We start from the raw sequence: 21,891 nt of genomic DNA on the forward strand, positions 1-21,891 counted from the left end.
TCTGATCTTTGTTGCTCTTCTTCAAGCAGACGCCAGCCCACCACTGGACATGCGATGCCTGGATCCCTGGAGGTCAGAGGTCACAGGTCATGGACTGTATGAGGATGACCCCTCCTCCTCTCCCTCTCTCACCCCCCTCCTTCCCCCACAGGCCTATCTCTCCCTTGAAGGTCAGAACAGGGAAGAAAGAGGTGAAGAAAACATTGTTTATCTCTAAGAGAAGGGAAACGCAAGCTGCCTGGAATACTGTATAACTGGACTGAGAATATAGCGTCTGTTGCTTCTACATGTGTGTGTTCATGTGTATCCATCTAAATGCGATGGAAATAAATTATATTTTGAAGATAAGGGAATATTTGCAGGGAGTAAGTGCACAGACATTCAGCATGAGCCGCTTACAGTGTACGTGGCCATTAATCATTCACTGCCTGCGTGACGACACCGTTGTGCCTTTTTGCAAACAGGCTCTTTGTAAATGTTTTTTATGTACTCACACTCGTTTGAAGTAGTCGTTGCACTCGTTTGATGGCAGAGGCACCTTTGCTACACAAACACTGGGTCCTGAAGCAGATGTATTGATGTTATTCCCATAAGCACTTATAGGAAAAAGGAAATATTGGTGAAGTCAGTTTAGCAGGTTCCCAAACTAGAGTTTTTATTTCTCCATGTGATCATCAGTATTTATAAAGGATTGTGTATGTATCAAATAGCCAGAAATGTACATTGCTGTGTAATTATTAAACGTATGTATAGTTTTATGGAGAGGCTACCTATGCACACTGTTGGAGGAGAAACTCTTATTAATATTTTTTCCCGAGTGCCAAAAATCTGATTCAGTAATTGATTTGTAAAGACTGGCTGTATGTTTTCGGTTGTGTCAACGTTTCTGATAATTTATTATGTAAATTGCTTCATGCACTGTCGACCTCATCAGCGTTTTGTTAAGTACATGTTCTCTTGTAATCTCTGTAATCTGAAGTGTGATGTTTCATATTAATTTTGTGCTGTACATAAACGAACTGTGGCAAACATCCCCTGCGCGCGCGTGTGTGTGTGTGAGTGTGTGCGTGTGCGCATGCATGTGTGTGTGAGTGTGTGCGTGCGTGCGCATGCGTGTGTGTCACATTTGCACGCCTCTTCCTATGTTTCACTATTACACAACACCGCTCCAGTTATCGTAGGCTGATTACCAATAACCATTTTCTCCGTGTTTCACTTTGTTTCACTCAGTTTCCACTGAGGCACTAGAATGATTTTGAGAAGATGACAAATTTCAGAATGTTCTTGAAAAGCCTACTAGGGTTGTATGTAATATTTTCTGGGGAGCATTTTGGATTCTCTTTGATGACAGGTGAGTTTAACCCTACATACACAAGTTTTACATTTAGTTTTAAAGGCTGGTGTGTGCTGCGGCCTAATGGTGGTGTTTCGTGCCAGCTCGGCAGCCTCAGAGTCCGGACGTCAGTATTTCGCTGCCTCTCAGCGGGAAGCGAAGCCTCGTGGTGAGATGGCTGGTAAACCACGGCAACTTAGTGGGTAACATTAGCGAGATCCAGGTCGGCCGTACTGAAAACCACATCATTATCCACAGTGTGAGTACTGGAGCTGTGTCAGTGCATGTGCTGTGTGTTTCATTGCTGATGCTACTTGTAGATATAGATATATTCATTTTCTCATCTTTGTTAACGTAGGAAAATGTCAGCATTTCTTCTGCAGATGAACACACGTGGTCGTGGACGTCCGATCTGCCTCTGGAGTGTGTCGATCACTCCGTCAGGATACGACATTTCTACAAACAGTCTGTTGTGAGTCACTGGAGCAACTGGACAACCCACCCTGGTGAGATGATCTAAATTATTCTGTGTGAAGGGCTAAAAAAACGCACAGGAACTAAAATTATCTGCCTTGTGTGCGCTGTTTAGCAGATAAACGGATGACACTGCTTTTGCTCCTTTCACTCACAGCTGACGGTAACGCAAGCCTTTTCTTCTAGGAGTCAAAGCACACGGCGAGGTCATGATCTTCCCCTTCCAGGAGGCGCTGAGAGAGGGCACCAGCGCCGTCGTCTGCTGCGTCTGCCCACCGGGAGAAAATATAACGGAAATGGTTGTTGACAACAGAAGCCGTCCACGGATCGGCATTGGAGCCGGAGTCCAGGCTGTGACCGTGGACGACCTGACCATCACAGAGCCTGACAATCCACACTTTGGGAGCTGCTACCCATTGAACCTGAGCTGCAGGGACACAGCAGGCCACAGCAGGGACATCATAAACTACATCACTAGTGAGACTTTCTTTCTTTATCTTGTGTCTGGTGACATCATTTTCAGTCTTATATTTTTTTCCAAAACTGCATGTAATGTTTATGTCTGTGTGATGCAGCTCCTCCTCCCAAGCCCAGGAACATCAGCTGTGAGACTTCAGACACAATAACTGTCAGCTGCATTTGGGATCTAGGCAGAAAACAAAAAGAGTTGTTTTGCAACTCTCAGACCCAGACTCTCCACATAGAGTATACATTTTTCTCTTGTCATAATGAATTTCCGACCCCTCGTCTGCAGTTGAAGGGTATATTCTCCCTCCTGTCGTTGCTGAACAGGAACGCCGACCAGGCTCCCGTCGTCTGTCAGCGTTCCTCTTGCTCTTTTCCTGCCATCCGGCGTTTGGAGGAGTACAGGATCAGGGTTGTGGTGAAGAACCAGGTGGGAGAGGAGGCAGAGAGTCACAGCTTCAACATCTCCGACCGAGGTTACTCACACGTCGCTGCAGAATTTGCCACACAAGCGGCCGGGAGCGAGGCCTTAACACGCGTGTGCGGTTGTTAGTGCTTCCAGTCGTGCGGTGGGACGCGGCGGAACCCGGGTTCACAAACGCCACCGTGTCCTGGACCGTAGAGGGGAACTTGACTCAAGGGAGCGTCCTCTGTCAGGTCCATGCAGCCCCACGTGGCACCGCTGAAGTGAGTAACGTTTGACATTCTGACGCATCCATGTCAAAGAGCAGAACTGCACGGCTCCAGCAGCGATTGTAACACATTGAGCAACACCTTTGAGGCTGCGGCCTCTTTACTGTATGTGCAGCTGAGCTGCAGGAGCGCGGACGGTCGCTGCAGAGCCCGGCTGGAGCATCTGGTTCCCAACACCCGCTACTCCACGAGGGCCCGCTGCTCCGTCAACGGCAGGTTCTGGGGAGGATGGACACCGCCGTCCTCCTTCACGACCCGTGAGTGCAAAGGCAGGAGAGCTTCTGCTGCAGTCGAGGCCCGCTGGAAGCTAACTATAAATCTGTCTCAGTTCCGCTGGTGTCTGTGAATTTGTGGAGGACCATAAAGCAGCGGTCCGACCCACCCAGTCGGCTGGTTACGCTAGTGTGGACTCTGGTGAGACTCAAATGTTGGTGTCAGACTCCTTTTCATAATGAGAATACAGGCGTGTCATGAACACTCGCTGCCTTCAGGAGGTTCCTGGCTCTGCAACCGAGGTAGAAATCCAAGGCTACGTGGTTCAGTGGTGGCAGAGAGGCCAGAACAGAACAGAGAGGAGGGAGCGCCGGAACCAGACGGAGGTTTCCATGGGCCCAGAGCAGCAGCACTTCACCGTGGAGGCCGTGGTCCGCGGAGGCCGCTCTGTCCCTGCACACATCACCGTCCCAGAGGCAGAGGACGGAGGTGAGCTCCAGCTGTGAGGCTGTGTTCTGTTGTTGACAAGCAATTTTCTGCCTGTCACAGGCTTTTCTGTGTTTCAGGCGTCTACAGTCATTTACATATCAGATGTGTTTTATTCGCGCCTAAAGTCAGATAATGTCTTTTGTTCCTGCACAGAGAAGCCTCCGGCAGAGAAGAAGCTGAGCAGCAGCACCGCAGGGGGTTTCAATCTCTCCTGGGCTCAGCAGGTCGACACCACCTGTGGTTATACTGTGGAGTGGTGCATTCAGGGACACACCGCTCCCTGCACTCTGCGATGGGTGAAGATTCCAGAGAGAAACAACACATTACTCCTTCCTGCCGGTGAGCTTTTGCTATGTTTCTTTTTAACCCTTTAGTGATCAGGTCGTGAGTAACAATAATGTTTGGTTCTTTCTTTTGCAGGAAACTTCCGAGCAGGTTGCAGGTATACGTTTAATATCTATGGATGCACTGGAAGCGGAGACCGGCTGCTGGAGACGCAGACGGGATACTCCCAGGAGCTCAGTGACGGTTGGTTGCCTAGCTGTGCTGTGCGTACATTTTGTTGGTGCAGTGATCTGTATCTCAGAGATGACAACACTATGACACACTTGCTTAGGAATTATTTAAAGCTTCAACTTGTCGGTAGAATGAAACTTGAAGAAGGTGTGGCAGGATGTTTTCAGCAGGAGCTTTGATGTAAAGCTCTCATACATGAGATATTATCTTTCCTGTTTATCTGGTATGAAGGAAGGACTGAGCAGGTGGAAGATTAGACTAATAGTAGTATGTCAGCGTTGAGGAAGTGAATTGTTGTTTTTTGCCTTAGCTCTAATGAAACGTCTCCAAACAGAATCGTTGCAGGCTCCGCGTGTGGTGCAGCCCATTCAGAGGACGTCCTCATCCGTGACTCTGACGTGGAGCTACGATGAGGACGATCCTGAGCATCCGGCCTTCATCACTGGTTACTTGGTCAGAGTGGAGGACACGCTGCCAGGTCACAGTGCAAGTGGGTGCACAGAGCGTCAGTACCTCTCTACAGTGATGCCTCGCATCCACAAACGGACCAAGGCCTCACCGTCACATGTGAATGCGGCATTAGTTGTGCTCTCCCTCCAGATGTGTTCAACGTGTCGGTGGCGGATCCCCACAGTAAGTCTGCGGTCATGGCCGGTCTGCAGGAGAACCACGAGTACGTCTTCCATCTGAGCGCGCTCACCAAGAACGGGCCGGGACGAGCAGTGGGCGTCACCGTCAGGACCACGACCAACTGTGAGCTCCGTCGCCTCCAGTCACACGCGCTTCCGCCGGCGTTCTCTTCATCTGCCTGTTTCTGCCCTCAGACTCCGCTCACTTGGCCAAGACGCTGACTCCCCTCTTCCTGCTGCTCGGCTGCGTCGTTCTCCTGTGGCCCCGAAGGAAAATGTGAGTATTTGTCAGTCTCCCCTCACGGCCGTGATGAGCTGCATCCTCTCCATCTGCTTCTGGTTGGGCTTCTCACCCAGGCTGAAGAACGGGCTGAGGGAGATTTTCATTTATCCGGCTGGAATGAACATCAAAGTGTCTGAGTTGGACGCCTTCCTGAATAAAGTAAGGACGAAGCAGCGTGATCAGATCATGGGCAAGTTATAGGACGCAATGAGTAAATAAATGTTATCTGGAGAGCAGATAGCTTAGAGACATAACTCTTCTTTGCATGTCTGTACAGGCTGAGGTGATAGTGCCGTCTCACAGACCGGAGGAATGCGTCAGCTGTGACATAGAGATCCTCCATCCCAGCCCTCCTCTGGAGGCAGCGACCTCGCTGGGAGACCCGGACCCCCTGAGCAAGCCGCCCTCTCCTGGAAGACGCTCCCTCGCCTCTCTCTCATCTGCTTTCTTCCATGACGACTACTGTCCACAGTCGGCCTTGTGGCCGCATGATCAGCACACAGGCCTCATGAACAAGAGCTACTTCTGCTCCGTGGCCGAGGAAACGACAGGTTCACAACAGATAACAAGCAAAATCCAATTAAGCCTTGAACCCGAGGGTCCACAGGAGTCGTGTAGTGTTATCTATGGTTATATTGCCAAAGAAAACCTGTAAGATAAGAAACCTGTGAACTGAAACTGTTTTCTCTGCTGTGTCCAACAGCTTAACCTGCTGATGCTGTCAGGTTTTAGCTAGAGAGGAACTGGAGATGTTATCTACAGGATGCGAGTTGTAGAGCTGATAAGGCAACTGAACGAGGCACATGACAGAAGTATATGTATGTATCCAGTGAACGCTATAAAAAGGTTATGATGATTCAAATTCAAAAACTGCCATGAATGATCTGGTCAACGAAGCAGCGAGCGGGTTACGTAATAATGGTAAATGTAATACTGCAGGTATGAGGCCATAGGCAGATTCTGTAAACTTGGAGCCAGTACAAGATGATTAAGTATGCAAATATGGCATTCAGCCTAATACATGCTGCTTGTTGAACTGCTGGACAGAACAACAAAAAAAGATGATTAAGTCTGTATTCACTACATTTGCAAAGAAAATGTGGAACTTGCCATTATGCTATGATTAAGTCTATGTTCACTACGTTTGCAAATAAAATGTGGAACTTCCTCAGATATTTATTCAAAATTCCAGTGAAGCAGCAGCGCCCCACACACACACATACTGCAGCGATGACATAAGCAGTTTTAAAAGATATGTTATAGTAAGACATTACAGGTATTTGAGTTATGTAATTGTTCTCGTGGCAACAAGAACAACAAGTAACAACAACTGGTTTATAACAAAACAGTATCAGCAGATAACTTGTATGAACCTGAAAGTGACAATTTATTAGGTTAATTAATCAAGCGTTTAAATAAAAACCCAATCAACTGCATGTCATTTTGGCAGCTGAGACTCTGGCGTCAGTTTTAATGATTATCTTTAATTTTGACAGTCTTAGGGCGTTTTCATAGATCATGCAATGCATCATGGCTGTCTGATATTTCATTTAAATAAAGACACCTCTAAACCATGAGAAAATTAAATGCAATTGATCAAGTCTTTATTTAAACTTTTAATTAGTGTTGAATTTACACTTTTTAATAATTGCACAATACATTTTCAAATTGAACGATGATATTGCATATTGTCTTGCCGGTTGAGAAATGCATTGGCATTCAAAATATGAATCAGATAAACTTCCATAGTATTTACATTTGCACTGTAAGACAGAAATCCAAGTTAGTTTAGTTTACACAAGTTTTATTTACAACCACTAAGTGTTCAAACATATAAAATGGCAGCATTCATAGTCACAAATCATTTAGTAATTACAGTACAACTTCCTGAGTAAAGTGAATAAACCATGTGACTTTAAAATAAAACTAACAACTTGAACAGTTACTCATTTTATTCTCAACCAAGGCGGCGTTAAAGCTTATCAAAAGCATTCTTAAAGAATACACACAAAGTGAACCTCCTGATGCAATTATGAACTTTTTCAAACACTAAAATGTCCACAATCTATTTCTCTGACACACGTGTAGAGCTTATTGGTCAGCAGATTATCACAGTAGTGCAAAGTAGGTAAAACAGCATGACCTGCCAGGTAAGTCTCATATCATCCTGGAGCTTTGAGCCAACAGAAGTCACGAGCAGGCGTTAAAGTGACAGATCCGTCAGTGACAGATCGCGCCCCTCTGCAGCCTCGCTCCAATCCCAGCATGCAATGCACATCGTCAGGCAGAACCTTGACGCCGGTCTTTAAGCACAGTTCCTCTGTTGTATTCGGACCCTCACCTTGCTGTGTTTCCTGAAAGTGAAACACAAACAGGCTTGTTCACAGGTAAACCACAGGTACACAGCTTAACAAGAGGTGGGAAAAGTGCACGTCACGTGAAGTGTTTGGTTTTTACTTGGTGAACTCAGATACAAAGTTCAGAACACAAGTGAACAAACAACAATGTGAAGGATCGTTGTGCCAACATAAACCACATCAAGTCTGCAGAGGTGTGTGTGTGGGCTTTCGTGTGTGTGTGTGTGTGTGTGTGTGTGTGTGTGGTACCGTTGTGGGGGTGACACCATGCACTTCCAGAGCACGGCATACAGAGCAAGCAAGAAGGTTATGAACACTGTGGCTGCGATGGCGCCTGACAACACACAGCGCACTTGTTAGGACACGACTGCACATGCTTGTGTACAAAGAGCACAAACTCCTACGTGACGACTCATTGTCTGAGCTGAATGAACCAGTTTCTCCACACAAAACGCATATGCTCATTTTCATACTCCTGCTCCTTATTTTCATGTCAGCTCTACTGTTCTAGTACCCTATATATTAAAAACGACTCCCTTTGTCAGCAGCAGCTGTTTTGCTGGTGCTTTGGTGCTTTTACCTTGTTGCACAGTAGATGAGACTCCACCATGTGCACAGAGTCAGTATATGACAGTATATGATGCCTACAAGAGCGCAACAATAAAGAGCCTGCATGCAGTTGCTGAGACGCCTCCTCCTGCAGCGTATTGATAGGGGCGCGTGGTCGAGGCCATATCGCCCAGTGTAAACAGACGGAGGCACGGAAACATCAGGGATCTGGGGCAAAAGTTCTCGAAGACAAGGTTCAAACCGGGGGAAAAATAGACCTCGTGTGCATCTGTACAAGCCGTGTCTTGGGATGTTTAGATTTAGAGATTCGTGGTGTGGAAGAACCAGCACAACTCCTCAACTCCTCTCACATAATGAGCAAAAACAACCAAAAGCAATTTGGCCTCAATCAAAAAAAGAAGAACTTTAAACAAATAAAGCCTTCCCATTAGTTTTACAAAATACCTTCAGACTGTGGTCAAAGAGGCGCTTACCAGGGATGATTCCACTGCTCCTGGTGACAGAGGCCTGAGTGACAGCTGCAGATGTACCTTAATAAACAGGAAAAAGGCTGTAGGTGAGTGAAATATGTGTAAAAAATGACCTGAGAGCTACAGTAAATACTAAAAGTTTGATTTTGGAAACAGCATCTTCGTTTCGCTTCATTTCTTTTTACGACTCAGCGGTTTTGTTTGTCGTCAACCGGTTGCGTTACATATTCTATATTTAACTACATCTTAAAGTCATTGCAATTTTGTGACTTGGTTATGAATAGCTGGATTTGCTGCCAGCTCCATGAAGCTGACACATACTGCTGAAAGGAATTCGCCTCGTCTATCATGTGCTGCAGCCTCAACAGACATACCGAGGTTAAGGGCGTTCCATCAAACTGAAATAATCAGTATTCTACAAAAGTCTGTTCAAACCTCCAGGTCAATAACGCAGACTCACAGTCTCACCGTTTGTCTGCAGAGCTGTGCGCAACACGTGCCTTGGAACATCTGGCTCGGCCATCTATGATGAGGAGCAAAGCACAGCACAGGACAGGACACGTCACTTCAGCTCAGACAGCGGCTCTGTTAAGCGAGAAACAAGCGAACGAGCCATGCAGCAAGTCGAGCCCATGAACCAGTGCAAAGGCGGTGACTTGTTATAGGAAGTCCCAGCACGTGTTTAACATTAACGCTAAACGGGCAATAAGAGAGAAATGTGCAAATACAGACACGTCTCGTCTCCTGCGGCTCCGACCACAATCACAGGTAAAAGGCAATGTAAATGAGCCGCATCTTATCGCAGGCCAGTGCTACTGTGAAGGGTTCGACCGTCGGGTTTCCCCCGTAGCCTCTTACCTTCGAGCCGTTCCCGGCGCTGAGGTCAGTGCTGCTCCTGTTCATCACCTACAGTAAGTCAACATGTTTTGCGTCCCTTCACTCGCGTCTCCTCAGCTCAGCGGTGCGCAGGGACGCGCCTTACCTGCTGCGTTCAGGTGCTCCTACTGAAAGTCGTAATTTACGCATGAGCCAAGACGAGAAGCTCGACCTGAAGGCGGCTTGGTATAAAGTGAATTTAAACGCTCTGGTTAGAACTGCGTTGTTGTCCTCGCTAATAATTCCCTTTGGGGGCAGGTCACACAGGCGTTTATCGATTCATGAAACAGATGACTTCCTGATGCTTTACGTAACAGATGTACATTTACAGGATGTCCTGCAACACACTTTAAAAAGATCTACACGAGTGCATTTCAGGAGCTACTTTCCTTTTCACTTACTGTAAGGACTATTAAAAAAAAAACATACTGTAAGTCAACAAAAATCAAGTCGTTTATTTTGCAGACCACATGTGGATCAAAACGTTTAATGCAGACTGTTTTACACACTGGTCAGTAAGATCTGACCTGCAAATAGCTACAGCATGAATCTATACGCCAGATTTTAAATTTCAGCACGTTAATCTAAATCCTTGAAAAGACAAATTTAATAATGTAGAATCACGGGTATTAGACATGAGAACAGCATACACAGAAAGGCCAATTTACTGTCCTCTGAGAAATATTTCCATTTATTCTCTCTACTTCAAAGAAACAGTCTGCAGAGGTATTGCACAAAAGTTTACACTGTAAAAGCAGAAAGAGAAAATTGAGATCACATTCACACAGGCACTCAAACGTCAATGCAGCAAACCATACAACCTTATGCAGACGCACAGCAGAGAAACACCTAAAACACACAGCCAAAGGCATCTTTACATCTTGAACCGATCAGTGGGACATGAAGAAAGACATTTCTACAGCGTTAGACCTGATACAAGCACAGAGCAGTTCAAACAAAAAGTCAGCTGTGGAGTGTCCAATGAATAAACGGGGTGTGAAATCACTGCCACCAGGCAACATGTCTGTTGTTTACCAGACCCAACATCTTTTTAAGGTGATGCTTGTACACAAAAAAGAGCAGGCAGTGCTACAACATCTGAGGATCACCTCAATAACAAGAAATAAAAGTAAAATGCCAGTGATCTAAGGTTTGAGAGGTACAGACCAGTCGCAGACGGCACACGTGCAAGTGGCTGCTTAAATGCTGAAAACCTGTGTAAGTACGATGTGTTGGCTGTGATACAAACAGAAGAGGTTACAGGTTCTGCCTATTAGATTATTCTTGATAACAGCAGGTGAGGTCATGTTAGTCGCGTTTGCAATAAGGCTGCATGTACCGAGAAATATCTCTCAACTACTTCTAGTCTCAAATTCCCATCAGTTTTAAGATGTTTTCGATCACACAATTACACAGGCATCCGAGTGGGAATGTTTAAGACTCCATTAATTGGTATGAGGAAAAAAAGAGCAAAACTGTGCTGTAATTTTGTCCAGTACAGAAGGAATATTCTAAAAAGATTTTGATTCCACCTGTCCAAGCAACAACTTGCTGTGTTGGCTCACATTAGAGTTTTTACATTGGCCTCAATGTTGAGGCTCATTGGAACAGTAAAGTAAATAAACATTGCCACCTAGTGGGCGTAAAACTCAAGGTCTACAAGAAACGCTTTCAAACAGTTTGCATTTTGAAGAACCAGAACGGTGACATGAGTGAATTCACGAGATACAGTAAGACTGTGAGATTGTCAGAGTTGCCTTAAAGCAGAAGCACAACTGTGGTTAACACTAGCAATATTTTTGTATGAGCTGAGCTTAAACTATTAAGATCTGACTCAATCTGAAAAATATTAAATGGGTTGAAGACAACACATCACCAATACACTATGTCACACCAGAATGTATTCAGCTGGTATTGAAACACCACACAGATGTTTACCCTCAAAGGTTAAAATAATTCAAATGTTAATTCTTCCCCTGACCAAACCCATCGCTCCTTCAGCCCCCATCAGTCCAAATCCGTACTGCTCACACCTGGACTTGCTGCCACCTTCCACCCTTTGTTTTTCTTATCCAGGCGCCCATCCAGTATTAGGCAGCATCTATACTCTGTGCTGAGAGCTGGTGCATGATGGGAGTTGTAGGAAAAGCAGAAAGGCAGAGAGGTGTGTGTCCACGAGGACGAGGCAGCAGCATCACATGATTTCACAGCACGAGTTCTGTTTCCGTGCCTGCAGGGTTTATGCGAACACATACACATGGTTAGTTGCCAACTGACAATAAGATACATGGTTACCATGATGAGTCTGCAGTACTTACAGTCTTGTAGAAGGCTTTGGATTGGTTTCCCAGATGCTCAGACTTAGCCACAAGGTCATCCAGCTTTTCACCTCTCTCCAGCAGACTTTCCATGGTGTTGTGCTAAAGAAAACATATTTTTGTAAATGCAATTACTGTATGCAATAATAGGTTTGAGCCTCAACATTATAAACAAAGTCTAGTGTAGTTTACCAAAATAATCTTGGTCTCATCCAGCTCTGCCTGCACTTTGGTCATTGCATCTGCTTCTCTGGGGTTCTAGGAAAGAAGAAAAACACAGCATTTAATGACATGATATGAAATGTACAACTTTGTCATAAGATTGTTAGATCTGATGGATTCAACACTGACCTGGTATTTAGAAAGATGAATGTCTAGGGCTTTGTAGTTTATGGTATCAGGATTACCAGAAGGCCAGTCTATACTGTCCACTTGCCTGGAGAACTCCTCTAATACCTAAAACAAACAGAAAAACAAAATGATTTCAAGGCTGCATTTTAGATGCATGCAACAATGTTCCATTTTTAGTAAGATATTTTTATACCCACTTTGTCAAGCAATGTGAAACAGACTCTCTGTGGGTATTCAGTATCTGCAATGACCACAGCACCCAGGTTGTCATTTCTCACATACACATGGCACAGGTACTCTGAAAGAAAGAGAAAGCATGCGCACTTTGACCAAAACAGAAAGGTGAAAAACACTACTTCTTGTTAATACACTGTTGTTTTCTATTCTCTCAAAATCTAATGCACACCAGTCAGGAAAGCTGCTGTGGTTTCCATGACCTTTACTATCAATTGAGTTTATTTAAAGCTGCACTGCTGAGTGTTTATTTGGCAAACCAGTGAGATGAAAAAATAATATTTAGAGTATCTATTTAGACCAGCTCCCATTTACCTTGTTCTTTGACAGAGGCACGGCTTCCTTGTGTTGTTCGTTCAACAATCAAGGCACTGGTAAAGGTCATGAACTCCTGAACACTGAAGAACCCAAAACAATGACGTCAGTCGAGGAAAGCAGAACATGCTATTTGTGTGCGTGGGTGATTAACGCCTGAATGCCCTGCAAAACAACTAAAAGGCTAAACTTGTAAACCAAGTATTGTCCAATATATTAAGCAGGCAAAAGCACCTGGAGCGCTGGAAGAAGCTGAAGGAGGACAAGTCGTAGGCCGCTTTGAGGAGGTTGGCTTTTGTGGGTCCTTTGTGAAGGATGCTGAGGCTGTAGAGCTTCATGCTGCCGCTGGATCACTTCTGGTCAGTCACAACGATGACAGTGCCACAGCTCTGGTGAGCTAATTTAAAAGACGATAAGAGCATTATCTTATCCAGATCGACAAGCTAACGTTCTTCATAACAGATAACGAAACTTCATTCCAGTTCCATCAGACAGCTGCTAGCGTAGCTACAGAGCAAAAGCAACCGCCTTTTAACTTACGGCGAAGGAAACGTTGTTAACTGACAGCGAGCGTTTCAAACTCATCATAAATTGCCAAGAATGTAAACGCGTTTCACTACTTGATGGATTGATTGCTCATGTATTTCCGAAATCGTGTAAAGCGCAGTGGAAGCTAACAGATGCTATCAGGTCTCTGGGAGGCCTTCGCTAACTTACCAGAGCAATCAGCAAGAAATTGTTTGATTCCCGCAAAGAGAACAGGATAAAGCTTTCTATTCCACAAAAACCGTAATCTGCTAATACGAACAACTGGCGTCCAGTGACCTAATGACAGCGCAGTTAGCGCTAACTTACTAGTTTCAATATTCAGTTTAGTGACCAATCACCACGTCACGATCCCCACACAAGCCAACGGAATATTAGCTCCGGTGGAAACAAACGCTGCTGTTTTAGTAGTTCCGGTTAAAATCAATTAAAGACAGATGTACTAAAGCCGCCCGTTTACATAATTCTATTGTTTTTCTTAGAAATTGATTTTGTCAGAGTCTTCTTAAAAATTGTTTAAATAATGTCATCAACGTACGAGTTCAGTTTTGTCTACAAAAACATCCTAGCCTCTATTTGGAGTCTCAGCGGTAGTCCTGCTCCATTTAACAATTTCCTCCTGGCCACTTAACTCTGTGGCAAGTGTTTTCCATAGTACAAGTGTGTCTGTAATTCATTCCCAAGGTAACACAGTTAAGTTACTCTGGCATGGAAAGGTACATCTGTTGACAGGTCAACTGCACCATAGGAAGAAATCATTTTTGCTTGCTGGATCCAGTTTTTATTGCGTTAAAATCCTGACAAAAGATGTGAGGAAAAACTGGAGCTTTGCTTAAGCTTTCTATTTTAAATTTTCTCTATCATTTAATGGCTTGTCACGCATCCAGTGAGCTGCTCTTGCCATTGACTGGAACTGTTCATTGCAAAGATGAAGACAAACCAATAGGTTTTTTTATGGTGACTTTTATTTGCTGAAATAGCGAAGAATGTTTTTTTCATTTGAAATCCAGAAGACAATCTTATTTTTTATTTTTCAAAGCTAAAACTTGCCAGAAAGAAGAAAAATAAGCTGTTTATAACAACCCAATCTGGAAAATACGACTATATTTCTGATGTAAATCAGATGTAAAATTCAGAATGATCAAATGTGTTGGGGACATATTTATGGCTCTTTTCTTTTATGGAGACGTTCCAGTAAAATTTTATTGTCGCTTTGTGCTCAGAGGCTGAGTCGAATTTTTTTATAACAGTTCACATCTCAGAAGGACTCCACTGCTGAAAGCTGATGGTTAGCAGGACACGTGGGATTTATTCCTTGTCGTGAAACGATGGATAAGGTAAAGAAAGTTTAAGTAACTGAGTCTCAGTAAAAGTAAAAATGCAGGTACAGTAGGTCATAAATTAGTTGTTGTTCAGTCGGTCCCAAGCTGCCTGGTGCTGAGGGGCTGCGTGTTCAGCCAGCATAACCAGCATAAACACTTCAAATAAGCAAATATAGCATGTGTTCCATTACTTTTATTGTTCGAATGATTACTTGCTAAACTGTAACCCTACATTTTCTTAACATGTAGTGAAATAACATGGTGACAGCTGGCTGAAGAAGGATCCATCAGCCAGGTCTCTGTGCAAACATTTCACTGGGTTAAATTATCCGGATAATCAGCTATTGACAAGCACTTGGCACACGGTCAACTCTGATCCCTAGATAGAAGCAACACTAACTGACCTCTTTAGTGTGTGTTCTTATATTTGTGTTCTTAGCTTAGATTTTGTCGTTTAATTTATTTTTTTGCATTGTGGGCATTTTGTTTTCTCAGAACTGTTTTTAGACTCTGACTGGTCAAAGTCGAATGAATCCTTCACTCAGACAGGAGAGGTTTTTCATTTTCACCAGTGCAGCTGATCACAGATATAAATGTAGAGTTTATATGTTTGCTTACTGGCCCACAGGTGGGTGATCACTACAAATAGGTTGTTTACACGCATCATTCAAACCCATAGATCATTATTTTAAAGCTAAAACAAGAAATAAAAAGAAATAAAAAATGTAGAAATAAGGAGATTATAGACATAATAAAACTGTTTAAGTTTTGTCCTTGCTATAAAGTTCTAGTGAAACAGCTTTATCATACTGTACGTCATAACATCATGACCTAAAATATGATATTTTATTGTATACAGCACATTAAAATGGTGTAAATGATTTACAGTATGTGGCCATAGTGCATACAGTAGATGTGTGCAGCTACCGGCTTACCCAGAAAGCTACTGTCAGTTTAATGAGAGAGGATCAATTATGTCACAATAGCCAGAGCTAAAAAAAGTTCCGCAGAGAAACAAGTAGAGCTGATAAGCCCTTAAGGCCTTCACCTACACCTGCTAATATTAGTTCTAGAGGTCATCAATCCCTCACTGATACTAATTTTAGAAAAGATTCAAAGTTTACAAATGAATGCTAAAGTTGTTGCTCAGTGTTACACCGCACTGGTAATGTGTAAACTTTGTAAACATATTTCAACTTAGTAACATCCCATTATATTTATTTGTACATACATTTTGTGAAACAAATGCGCTTCACATCGGCATGAATCAACCTGATGAATATAGTAGTCATTAAATTAAAATAGCACGCGTGGTGTTAAGGATTTGTGTACAACCTGTTAATGAGATTGTTCATTTTTGTGTTTGTTTGAGGACTCTTATGGTTTAATGACACTTGAACTTAGAGTAAAGACATTAAAGAATTGCTAAAATCGCGTTACTGACTGGGTCACAGTTGCATCACAAAGCTTTTTTTTTAGCTCTGTGCTCTGGGTCAGGCAAACTAATGGAGCTGATAAGCTCAGTGGGCCTTCACCTGCAGCCAGCATTGTTAGTTTTACAGGTCAGTAATCCTTTGCTGTTACTAATTTTAAACATGTTTCTAATTTTAGCAAATATATGCAAAAGTGTCAGCCCTTTGAAATTCCCTCATTGTGCAACAATGGTTCCAAATCACAAGGTTCATGTTGACATCTGTTTGGTTTGTTGGGACTTGGGTTACATGCAACATGAACGTAATTAAGAATTAACCAAACGTTTATTTTATTCTCTCTATTCTAGCAGTAGTTAGCAGTTTTCTTGGCACTGACAGATCACAGTGAAGATCATGAAATCAGATTTTTTTATTAGTACAGAAACCACTAACTCTTGATTTTATCTGTGGTAAATAATTAATCTGACTCATCGAGAGACAGTAGATGAGATAAGAGTTTATATCAACTTCATAAAACTATTTAAAATGTCTTTTTTTAAACTAGTAGACTTAGAAATTCATTGTATTTCTTAATTGAATAAAAATGTAATTATTATGCTTAACATGAATCATAGAGCTTCTGTCTGACTAACAGTGTTAGTTAATGATGTATATTCAGTTATTTGTTGAAACATGAACATAAAACACAACTGTAAAACTATTTATGAATCCATCCAGGTGCTCTGTCAGTGTTAATTTTCCTCAGCTACCTACTACAATAATTGTAAAATATTACACATCCAGTTGTGGAGCTGTGCTTTGACCTCCACCTCCCTGAGTCTGTCTCTGACCCCGCGTGGGCCGATGGGGTGAGGCTGGGAAGGCGTGGGCATCCACGTCTGGTGGGTCCGGCCCACTTCACCCAAGCATAAAAGCAGCTGTGGTTCAGTGGTGGTCACACTTGACTGACTCTGCACACACACAGGGTGGGCACACACTCGACACACACCTAGAAACACATACAGAGAAGCTCATTTACTGGAAGCCCTCGAGATGCCCTGTGTCGTGTCTGAATTCGACCAGATGGTGAAGATGCCTTCTGACTACGGCTCTGTGCTTGATAGAGTCCTCATGGTAAGGTTCACGTTTCTGTCTTCAGCTGTGACCAAAGGGTTTGGACTCAGACCAAGTGTGCGTTTTCCTTTTAGCCCTTGACCCGTTCTTCTCCCCCTTCGTTGCAGGTGGAGCAGATCCTGTCAGAGTTCCAGCTGAATAAGGAAGATCTCACAGAAATCATGACTCGGATGCAGTGTGAGATGGGCAGAGGGCTCCGAGTGGAGACGCACGAGGAGGCCAGCGTCAAAATGCTTCCAACCTACGTGTGCTCCACCCCAGAAGGCTCAGGTACAGCACGCGACCTTTCCGCGACCTGAATCTGCTGCTCGTCACAGGGCGCGTGTTCGGTGACGCAGGATGTGTATTCCTCATCATTGTTGTTGTTGTGACAGAGGTGGGCGATTTCCTGGCGCTGGACCTGGGTGGGACAAACTTCCGTGTGATGCTGGTGAAGGTGGGAGAAGACGAGGAGTGCACCTGGAAGGTGGAGACCAAGAACCAGATGTACTCGATTCCTGAAGATGCCATGACGGGAACCGCTGAGATGGTCAGCACCGCTTCAAAGCAGCTATTTGCTGTGCATTAAGACCTGTGTGAGAGAGAAATCAGCCCAATGTTGTTACTTCTTCACCTAATGCCACTCCTCCTCTGTCTGCAGCTGTTTGATTACATAGCCGAGTGCATGTCAGACTTTTTGGACAAACATCACATCAAGCACAAGAAGCTTCCTCTGGGTTTCACCTTCTCGTTTCCTGTGAGACACGAGGACATTGACAAAGTAGGTCATTCCAATGTCCCCTAATGCAAAAAGACTATTTTTGGGTGTCTTTAACATTTATGTTATTATTTTTTACAGGGAATCCTGCTAAACTGGACAAAAGGCTTCAAGGCGTCTGGGGCAGAAGGGAACAACGTGGTGGGTTTACTCAGAGACGCCATCAAGAGACGAGGGGTGAGTTTAGAGCAACGCATCACTGAAAATGAAAAAAGACATGAATACTCTATTTAGTTGTCAAAAATCTCTCGCATTATTATAACTTGACTGGGATGTTTTTTGTCCAGGACTTAGATATGGACGTGGTTGCCATGGTGAATGACACCGTAGCCACCATGATTTCCTGCTATTATGAAGATCGCAGCTGTGAAGTTGGGATGATCGTCGGTAAGAAGCCGCACGGTCGCACAATCACATCGGTGGCACACACAATGCCGACGCACGCGTTCACGGGGACTCACAACGCTGATGCACACGCTCTCTGTCCCCAGGCACGGGCTGCAACGCCTGCTACATGGAGGAGATGAGGACCGTGGAGCTGGTGGAGGGGGAGGAGGGACGCATGTGCGTGAACACGGAGTGGGGGGCGTTCGGCGACAACGGGGAGCTGGAGGACTTCAGGCTGGAGTACGACCGCGTGGTGGACGAGTCGTCCATCAACCCCGGCCACCAGCTGTAAGTGGGAGAGCTCACGTGTGTCCAGCTCCCGTTAAAGCGACTCACCTGACTCCCACCTGGGGTCTCCATGTGCTTCAGCCACCAGCTGTTTCTCCTGAGGATGTTTGTAAAGACATCAGTGGATGATCAGATTAATGATCTCCCGGCCTAATGGTTGTTTGCTCTGGCAGCAGGCGACGCCTGAGCCCGGCCTCAGTCTTTCTAGTGATGTCGTGTTTGCTCTTGTGTTTTCATGACGCACGTCCTTCCTCCGCGCGTCCACGTCAACATTTTTTTTTTTCCTCCTGCAGATATGAGAAACTCATCAGCGGGAAGTACATGGGAGAGCTGGTCCGGCTCGTCCTGATGAAGCTGGTGAACGAGGACCTGCTGTTCAACGGCGACGCCTCAGAGCTGCTGAAGACACGCGGCAGCTTTGAGACGCGCTACGTCTCACAGGTGGAGAGGTGAGCGTCTCACATCACATCACATCACATCACATCACATCACATCACATCACATCACATCACATCACATCACATCACATCACATCACATCACATCACATCACATGCAGAGCCAACTGTTGCAGGGGTTTATTGCTCTAAACCTGTTCTCTGATATTTCAGTGACACTGGAGACAGGAAACAAATCTACAACATCCTGTCGTCGCTGGGTGTCCTGCCCTCAGAGCTGGACTGCGACATGGTGCGTCTGGTCTGTGAGACCGTCTCCACGCGCTCGGCTCACCTGTGCGGTGCAGGACTCGCCGCCATCATCAACCTAATGCGCGAGCGGCGCAGCCAGGACGCCCTGAAGATCACAGTGGGCGTGGACGGCTCTGTCTACAAACTGCACCCACAGTGAGTAATGACCTGCGCGGGCTCCGTCATGCAGTGTTCTGAGGTAGCGGACAGTGCTTAGGTGCAACACTTTAATGTTAATGTTCCTCTGTCTCAGCTTCTGCGACAGGTTCCACAAAACCGTCAGGGACCTCACGCCTCGCTGCAACATCACCTTCATCCGGTCGGAGGAGGGGAGCGGCCGGGGAGCGGCGCTCATCTCAGCGGTGGCCTGCAAGATGGCAGCAGGCATGCTGACGCAGTGAGGGGGGCTTCAGTGGGGAACTGACCCAGACCCCCGACCCCGACCCCTGACCTCTGAACTCCGACCCCACCTGCCGCCCGCAGACCTGTAGCTCCGGCCTCTTTGTGCCTCTGAACTGGACACTCGCTGCTGGAGGATGCAAACACAACAACCTGACAGGCAGTTTGTAAAATAGACTGTATTTTATCGCACGTTCAGGGTTTCTATACTTTGAGAATCACTTTGTTGTTGCAACCACAACTTTAGGTGTCACATAAGCTCATTGAAGATGGTGTATTTAATACGAGGACAAACTGGTTAAAGAATCTCCTTTTTATAAATTCTGCCGTAAACTATGACTACATCAATATATTGTTTTTTTGTCTAGTAGTTTGACTGTATCGCACAATGAAATTTGTATTTGATATTGTGTACAGTATATATTTACTTTGTGTCTAGTGGGTTGTTGTTTTTCAAATGTCAAGTTAATTATGCTAAGTGTAAATAAAATGTAAATGAAATTGATTTAAATGTATATTTTCTTTTTTATTGCCAGATGGTTGTAGCAACATGGGTATAAATGGATTTTGGGAGTTGAGATTTATGACTTTTGATTTTAACCTATCTAACATAAAATAAACAAATCATTGAAACACAAGCGAACTATCACAATGGCTTTGTGTAATAACACAAAAATAGAACAAACCCTATTGTTACGTCTGCTTTAATCATGTCATAAATCACATGTTCCTTAATGAGGAGACGCAGGACTTTAAGGTAACTAAAAAGCTGCCACTGTTCTGCAGCTCCCCTCTTCATATCTCTGTGTTCGGCCCAGAGGAATCCTGACGGCTCCAGCTCTTATCAGTCTCCTTCAGTGGTGCAGAGCGGCCGTGGCCATGTAAGGCCCTGCGCTGCCCACCACAGGCTATTACAGGAGAGCAGCAGATAAGAGGGGTCGTACATAGCACCCACCCAGCATCACCTCAGGTGGGACTCCACGTACGACCGTAGACATGGTAGGTCCGCTTTATCCTCTTACTGTTGTTGATTCTTATATGATGATGGATTAATGAGCTGGTGTTCATCGTGTCAGGCGAGTAAGAAAGCCTCCAACAAAAGACAACGAGGAGCACAGAAGTCTTGCTCCAACGTCTTTTCCATGTTCGAGCAGTCCCAGATACAGGAGTTCAAGGAGGTACAGTCACCGTAGCACCTACCTTTAACATTACTCTAATTATATTTCCATCATTTTATAGAAGCGTATGAGACTGTGCTTTTCTCCCTCAGGCTTTTGGCTGCATTGACCAAGACAGAGATGGAGTTATTAAAAAGCAGGACCTGAAGGAGACCTACGGACAGCTGGGTGATTCACTACATGAAACATGAACACACTCATAGAACGTGCTAAACTGGAACTGAGTTGTACTGACGCGCGTGCGTGTGTTCACCAGGAAAGCTGAACGTCAAAGACGAGGAGTTGGAGGAGATGCTGAACGAGGGGAAGGGTCCCATCAACTTCACTGTGTTCTTGACCCTTTTTGGGGAGAAGCTCAACGGTGGGAAACTGCAGCAGTCTCTGAATTGTTAATGAGGAGTTCTCAGGTGACGCTAGATAATGTTCTGCTTTCCTTCAGGCACCGATCCTGAAGACACCATACTCGCCGCCTTCAAACTATTTGACCCCAATGGGACGGGTTTCGTAAATAAGGAGGAGTAAGATGAGTTTTATTTGCTAGTGTTTGTATTTTCCATACTCTGTATGTAACTGTAATCCTCCTCTTTTCATGCAGATTTAGACGACTGCTGATGAACCAGGCTGATAAATTTACAGCAGAGGAGGTTTGTGTTTCCTGCTTTTCCAGAGTCAGACTCTTAAACTCTTCTGCACGATGATCCTCTTCAGCTGATGCAGTGTTGCCTCATAAACCTCTAGGTGGATCAGGCTTTTGCTCTCGCTCCCATCGACCCAACTGGCAACATCGACTACAAGTCTCTCTGCTACATCATCACACACGGAGATGAGAAGGAAGAATCATAACAACCATGACGCACACACAATCGAGCCTTTTACAGTTTGTCACCTAAACAGGCAGACACTAATTAATAACCATACGAAAACATTAGAGATGTGATTCAGTCGCATCAGATGTTTAACAACAGTATGTGATGGAGTTGAAGCTGGTGTGAGAAGTAAAATACTGAAAATAAACTTTTAATCTCTGCAAACCGTCTTTGTACTAATTCTACTGCTGGTTAAGGATCAAACCTGTTGTTCTCTGCTGGTCCTCAGGTTTTATAATGTGGTTTTGCTCAGACTTCTTGTCTGTGGCATAAGTAAAGTATGTCCAGGGTGGGAGACGCCAGGCAGGGGGTCAATCACACGCACAGC

At 44.7% G+C, this 21,891-nt stretch overlaps 6 protein-coding genes across 16 annotated transcripts in view; 4 read left to right on the plus strand and 2 right to left on the minus strand.

Moving 5' to 3' along the window:
- The window catches only part of LOC114862306 (rho guanine nucleotide exchange factor 28-like), a 29,075-nt gene extending 28,044 nt beyond the window's left edge, over positions 1-1,031 (plus strand). For 7 of the 8 annotated variants that reach the window (XM_055511330.1, XM_055511328.1, XM_055511332.1 and 4 more), the window contains one exon: positions 27-1,031. In XM_055511330.1, the coding sequence (XP_055367305.1) occupies positions 27-217 (191 nt within the window). In that variant the 3' untranslated portion in view covers positions 218-1,031. The remainder of the gene's footprint in view (positions 1-26) is intronic. The other variant, XM_055511329.1, reaches the window with a different exon arrangement.
- Positions 1,032-1,077: 46 nt separating this feature from the next.
- Positions 1,078-6,262, plus strand: osmr (oncostatin M receptor). Of its 2 annotated transcripts, XM_029162390.3 has the most exons (17): positions 1,078-1,351; positions 1,438-1,592; positions 1,692-1,839; positions 1,994-2,284; positions 2,383-2,512; positions 2,600-2,748; positions 2,826-2,959; positions 3,081-3,222; positions 3,294-3,379; positions 3,457-3,667; positions 3,821-4,006; positions 4,088-4,195; positions 4,518-4,673; positions 4,784-4,936; positions 5,008-5,089; positions 5,170-5,254; positions 5,373-6,262. In XM_029162390.3, the coding sequence occupies exons 1-17, from the start codon at positions 1,264-1,266 to the stop codon at positions 5,748-5,750; spliced, it is 2,682 nt and encodes an 893-aa protein (XP_029018223.1). In that variant the 5' UTR covers positions 1,078-1,263; the 3' UTR covers positions 5,751-6,262. The 2 variants fall into 2 exon arrangements, with proteins under 2 accessions (XP_029018223.1, XP_029018222.1); XM_029162389.3 differs by having other exon boundaries at positions 2,383-2,748.
- A 420-nt stretch (positions 6,263-6,682) lies between these two features.
- Positions 6,683-9,589, minus strand: sb:cb288 (uncharacterized). 2 transcript variants are annotated; one of them, XM_041072126.2, is made up of 5 exons: positions 9,351-9,589; positions 8,961-9,077; positions 8,496-8,552; positions 7,702-7,786; positions 6,683-7,449 (listed from the first exon to the last, which is right to left on the minus strand). In XM_041072126.2, exons 2-5 carry the CDS (start codon positions 9,013-9,015, stop codon positions 7,401-7,403), a joined length of 246 nt encoding a protein of 81 aa, XP_040928060.1. In that variant the 5' UTR covers positions 9,016-9,077; positions 9,351-9,589; the 3' UTR covers positions 6,683-7,400. The 2 variants fall into 2 exon arrangements, with proteins under 2 accessions (XP_040928060.1, XP_040928059.1); XM_041072125.2 differs by having other exon boundaries at positions 8,961-9,015; positions 9,351-9,580.
- Positions 9,590-9,803: 214 nt separating this feature from the next.
- Positions 9,804-13,477, minus strand: ykt6 (YKT6 v-SNARE homolog (S. cerevisiae)). Its single transcript, XM_029162392.3, has 8 exons — positions 13,304-13,477; positions 12,821-12,983; positions 12,587-12,669; positions 12,235-12,335; positions 12,038-12,142; positions 11,879-11,944; positions 11,687-11,788; positions 9,804-11,598 (listed from the first exon to the last, which is right to left on the minus strand). The coding sequence occupies exons 2-8, from the start codon at positions 12,922-12,924 to the stop codon at positions 11,563-11,565; spliced, it is 597 nt and encodes a 198-aa protein (XP_029018225.1). The 5' UTR covers positions 12,925-12,983; positions 13,304-13,477; the 3' UTR covers positions 9,804-11,562.
- A 44-nt stretch (positions 13,478-13,521) lies between these two features.
- gck (glucokinase (hexokinase 4)) lies at positions 13,522-20,024 on the plus strand. Of its 2 annotated transcripts, none has more exons than XM_041072124.2 (10): positions 13,522-14,469; positions 17,108-17,270; positions 17,375-17,529; positions 17,641-17,760; positions 17,839-17,934; positions 18,045-18,144; positions 18,249-18,432; positions 18,726-18,881; positions 19,043-19,276; positions 19,374-20,024. In XM_041072124.2, the coding sequence occupies exons 1-10, from the start codon at positions 14,461-14,463 to the stop codon at positions 19,519-19,521; spliced, it is 1,365 nt and encodes a 454-aa protein (XP_040928058.1). In that variant the 5' UTR covers positions 13,522-14,460; the 3' UTR covers positions 19,522-20,024. The 2 variants fall into 2 exon arrangements, with proteins under 2 accessions (XP_040928058.1, XP_029018224.1); XM_029162391.3 differs by lacking the exon at positions 13,522-14,469 and adding an exon at positions 14,495-17,000.
- A 338-nt stretch (positions 20,025-20,362) lies between these two features.
- Positions 20,363-21,728, plus strand: myl7 (myosin, light chain 7, regulatory). Its single transcript, XM_029161282.2, has 7 exons — positions 20,363-20,518; positions 20,596-20,697; positions 20,790-20,865; positions 20,954-21,058; positions 21,137-21,215; positions 21,293-21,341; positions 21,436-21,728. Exons 1-7 carry the CDS (start codon positions 20,516-20,518, stop codon positions 21,538-21,540), a joined length of 519 nt encoding a protein of 172 aa, XP_029017115.1. The 5' UTR covers positions 20,363-20,515; the 3' UTR covers positions 21,541-21,728.
- The last annotated feature ends 163 nt before the right edge of the window (positions 21,729-21,891 follow it).

This window comes from Betta splendens, chromosome 9 (genome assembly GCF_900634795.4).
Source record: "Betta splendens chromosome 9, fBetSpl5.4, whole genome shotgun sequence".
In the NCBI taxonomy this organism is placed as follows: Eukaryota; Metazoa; Chordata; class Actinopteri; order Anabantiformes; family Osphronemidae; genus Betta; species Betta splendens.

Excerpts from the sequence above, each read along its gene's own strand:
- osmr (XM_029162389.3), top strand. The coding sequence starts at position 1,264 with ATGACAAATTTCAGAATGTTCTTGAAAAGCCTACTAGGGTTGTATGTA. Across the intron at positions 3,380-3,456 it reads TTACGCTAGTGTGGACTCTG|GAGGTTCCTGGCTCTGCAAC; the intron begins GTGAGACTCAAA and ends CGCTGCCTTCAG. Across the intron at positions 4,196-4,517 it reads CTCCCAGGAGCTCAGTGACG|AATCGTTGCAGGCTCCGCGT; the intron begins GTTGGTTGCCTA and ends GTCTCCAAACAG.
- sb:cb288 (XM_041072125.2), bottom strand. The coding sequence starts at position 9,395 with ATGAACAGGAGCAGCACTGACCTCAGCGCCGGGAACGGCTCGAAG. Across the intron at positions 8,553-8,960 it reads CACAGCTCTGCAGACAAACG|GTACATCTGCAGCTGTCACT; the intron begins GTGAGACTGTGA and ends CTGTTTATTAAG. Across the intron at positions 7,450-7,701 it reads ATGGTGTCACCCCCACAACG|GAAACACAGCAAGGTGAGGG; the intron begins GTACCACACACA and ends TTTCACTTTCAG.
- ykt6 (XM_029162392.3), bottom strand. The coding sequence starts at position 12,924 with ATGAAGCTCTACAGCCTCAGCATCCTTCACAAAGGACCCACAAAAGCC. Across the intron at positions 12,143-12,234 it reads GTTTCACATTGCTTGACAAA|GTATTAGAGGAGTTCTCCAG; the intron begins GTGGGTATAAAA and ends TGTTTGTTTTAG. Across the intron at positions 11,945-12,037 it reads TTCATCTTTCTAAATACCAG|AACCCCAGAGAAGCAGATGC; the intron begins GTCAGTGTTGAA and ends CTTCTTTCCTAG.
- gck (XM_029162391.3), top strand. The coding sequence starts at position 16,920 with ATGCCCTGTGTCGTGTCTGAATTCGACCAGATGGTGAAGATGCCTTCT. Across the intron at positions 17,530-17,640 it reads TGACGGGAACCGCTGAGATG|CTGTTTGATTACATAGCCGA; the intron begins GTCAGCACCGCT and ends CTCTGTCTGCAG. Across the intron at positions 18,882-19,042 it reads TACGTCTCACAGGTGGAGAG|TGACACTGGAGACAGGAAAC; the intron begins GTGAGCGTCTCA and ends CTGATATTTCAG.
- myl7 (XM_029161282.2), top strand. Across the intron at positions 20,698-20,789 it reads AGATACAGGAGTTCAAGGAG|GCTTTTGGCTGCATTGACCA; the intron begins GTACAGTCACCG and ends TTTCTCCCTCAG. Across the intron at positions 20,866-20,953 it reads GGAGACCTACGGACAGCTGG|GAAAGCTGAACGTCAAAGAC; the intron begins GTGATTCACTAC and ends TGTGTTCACCAG.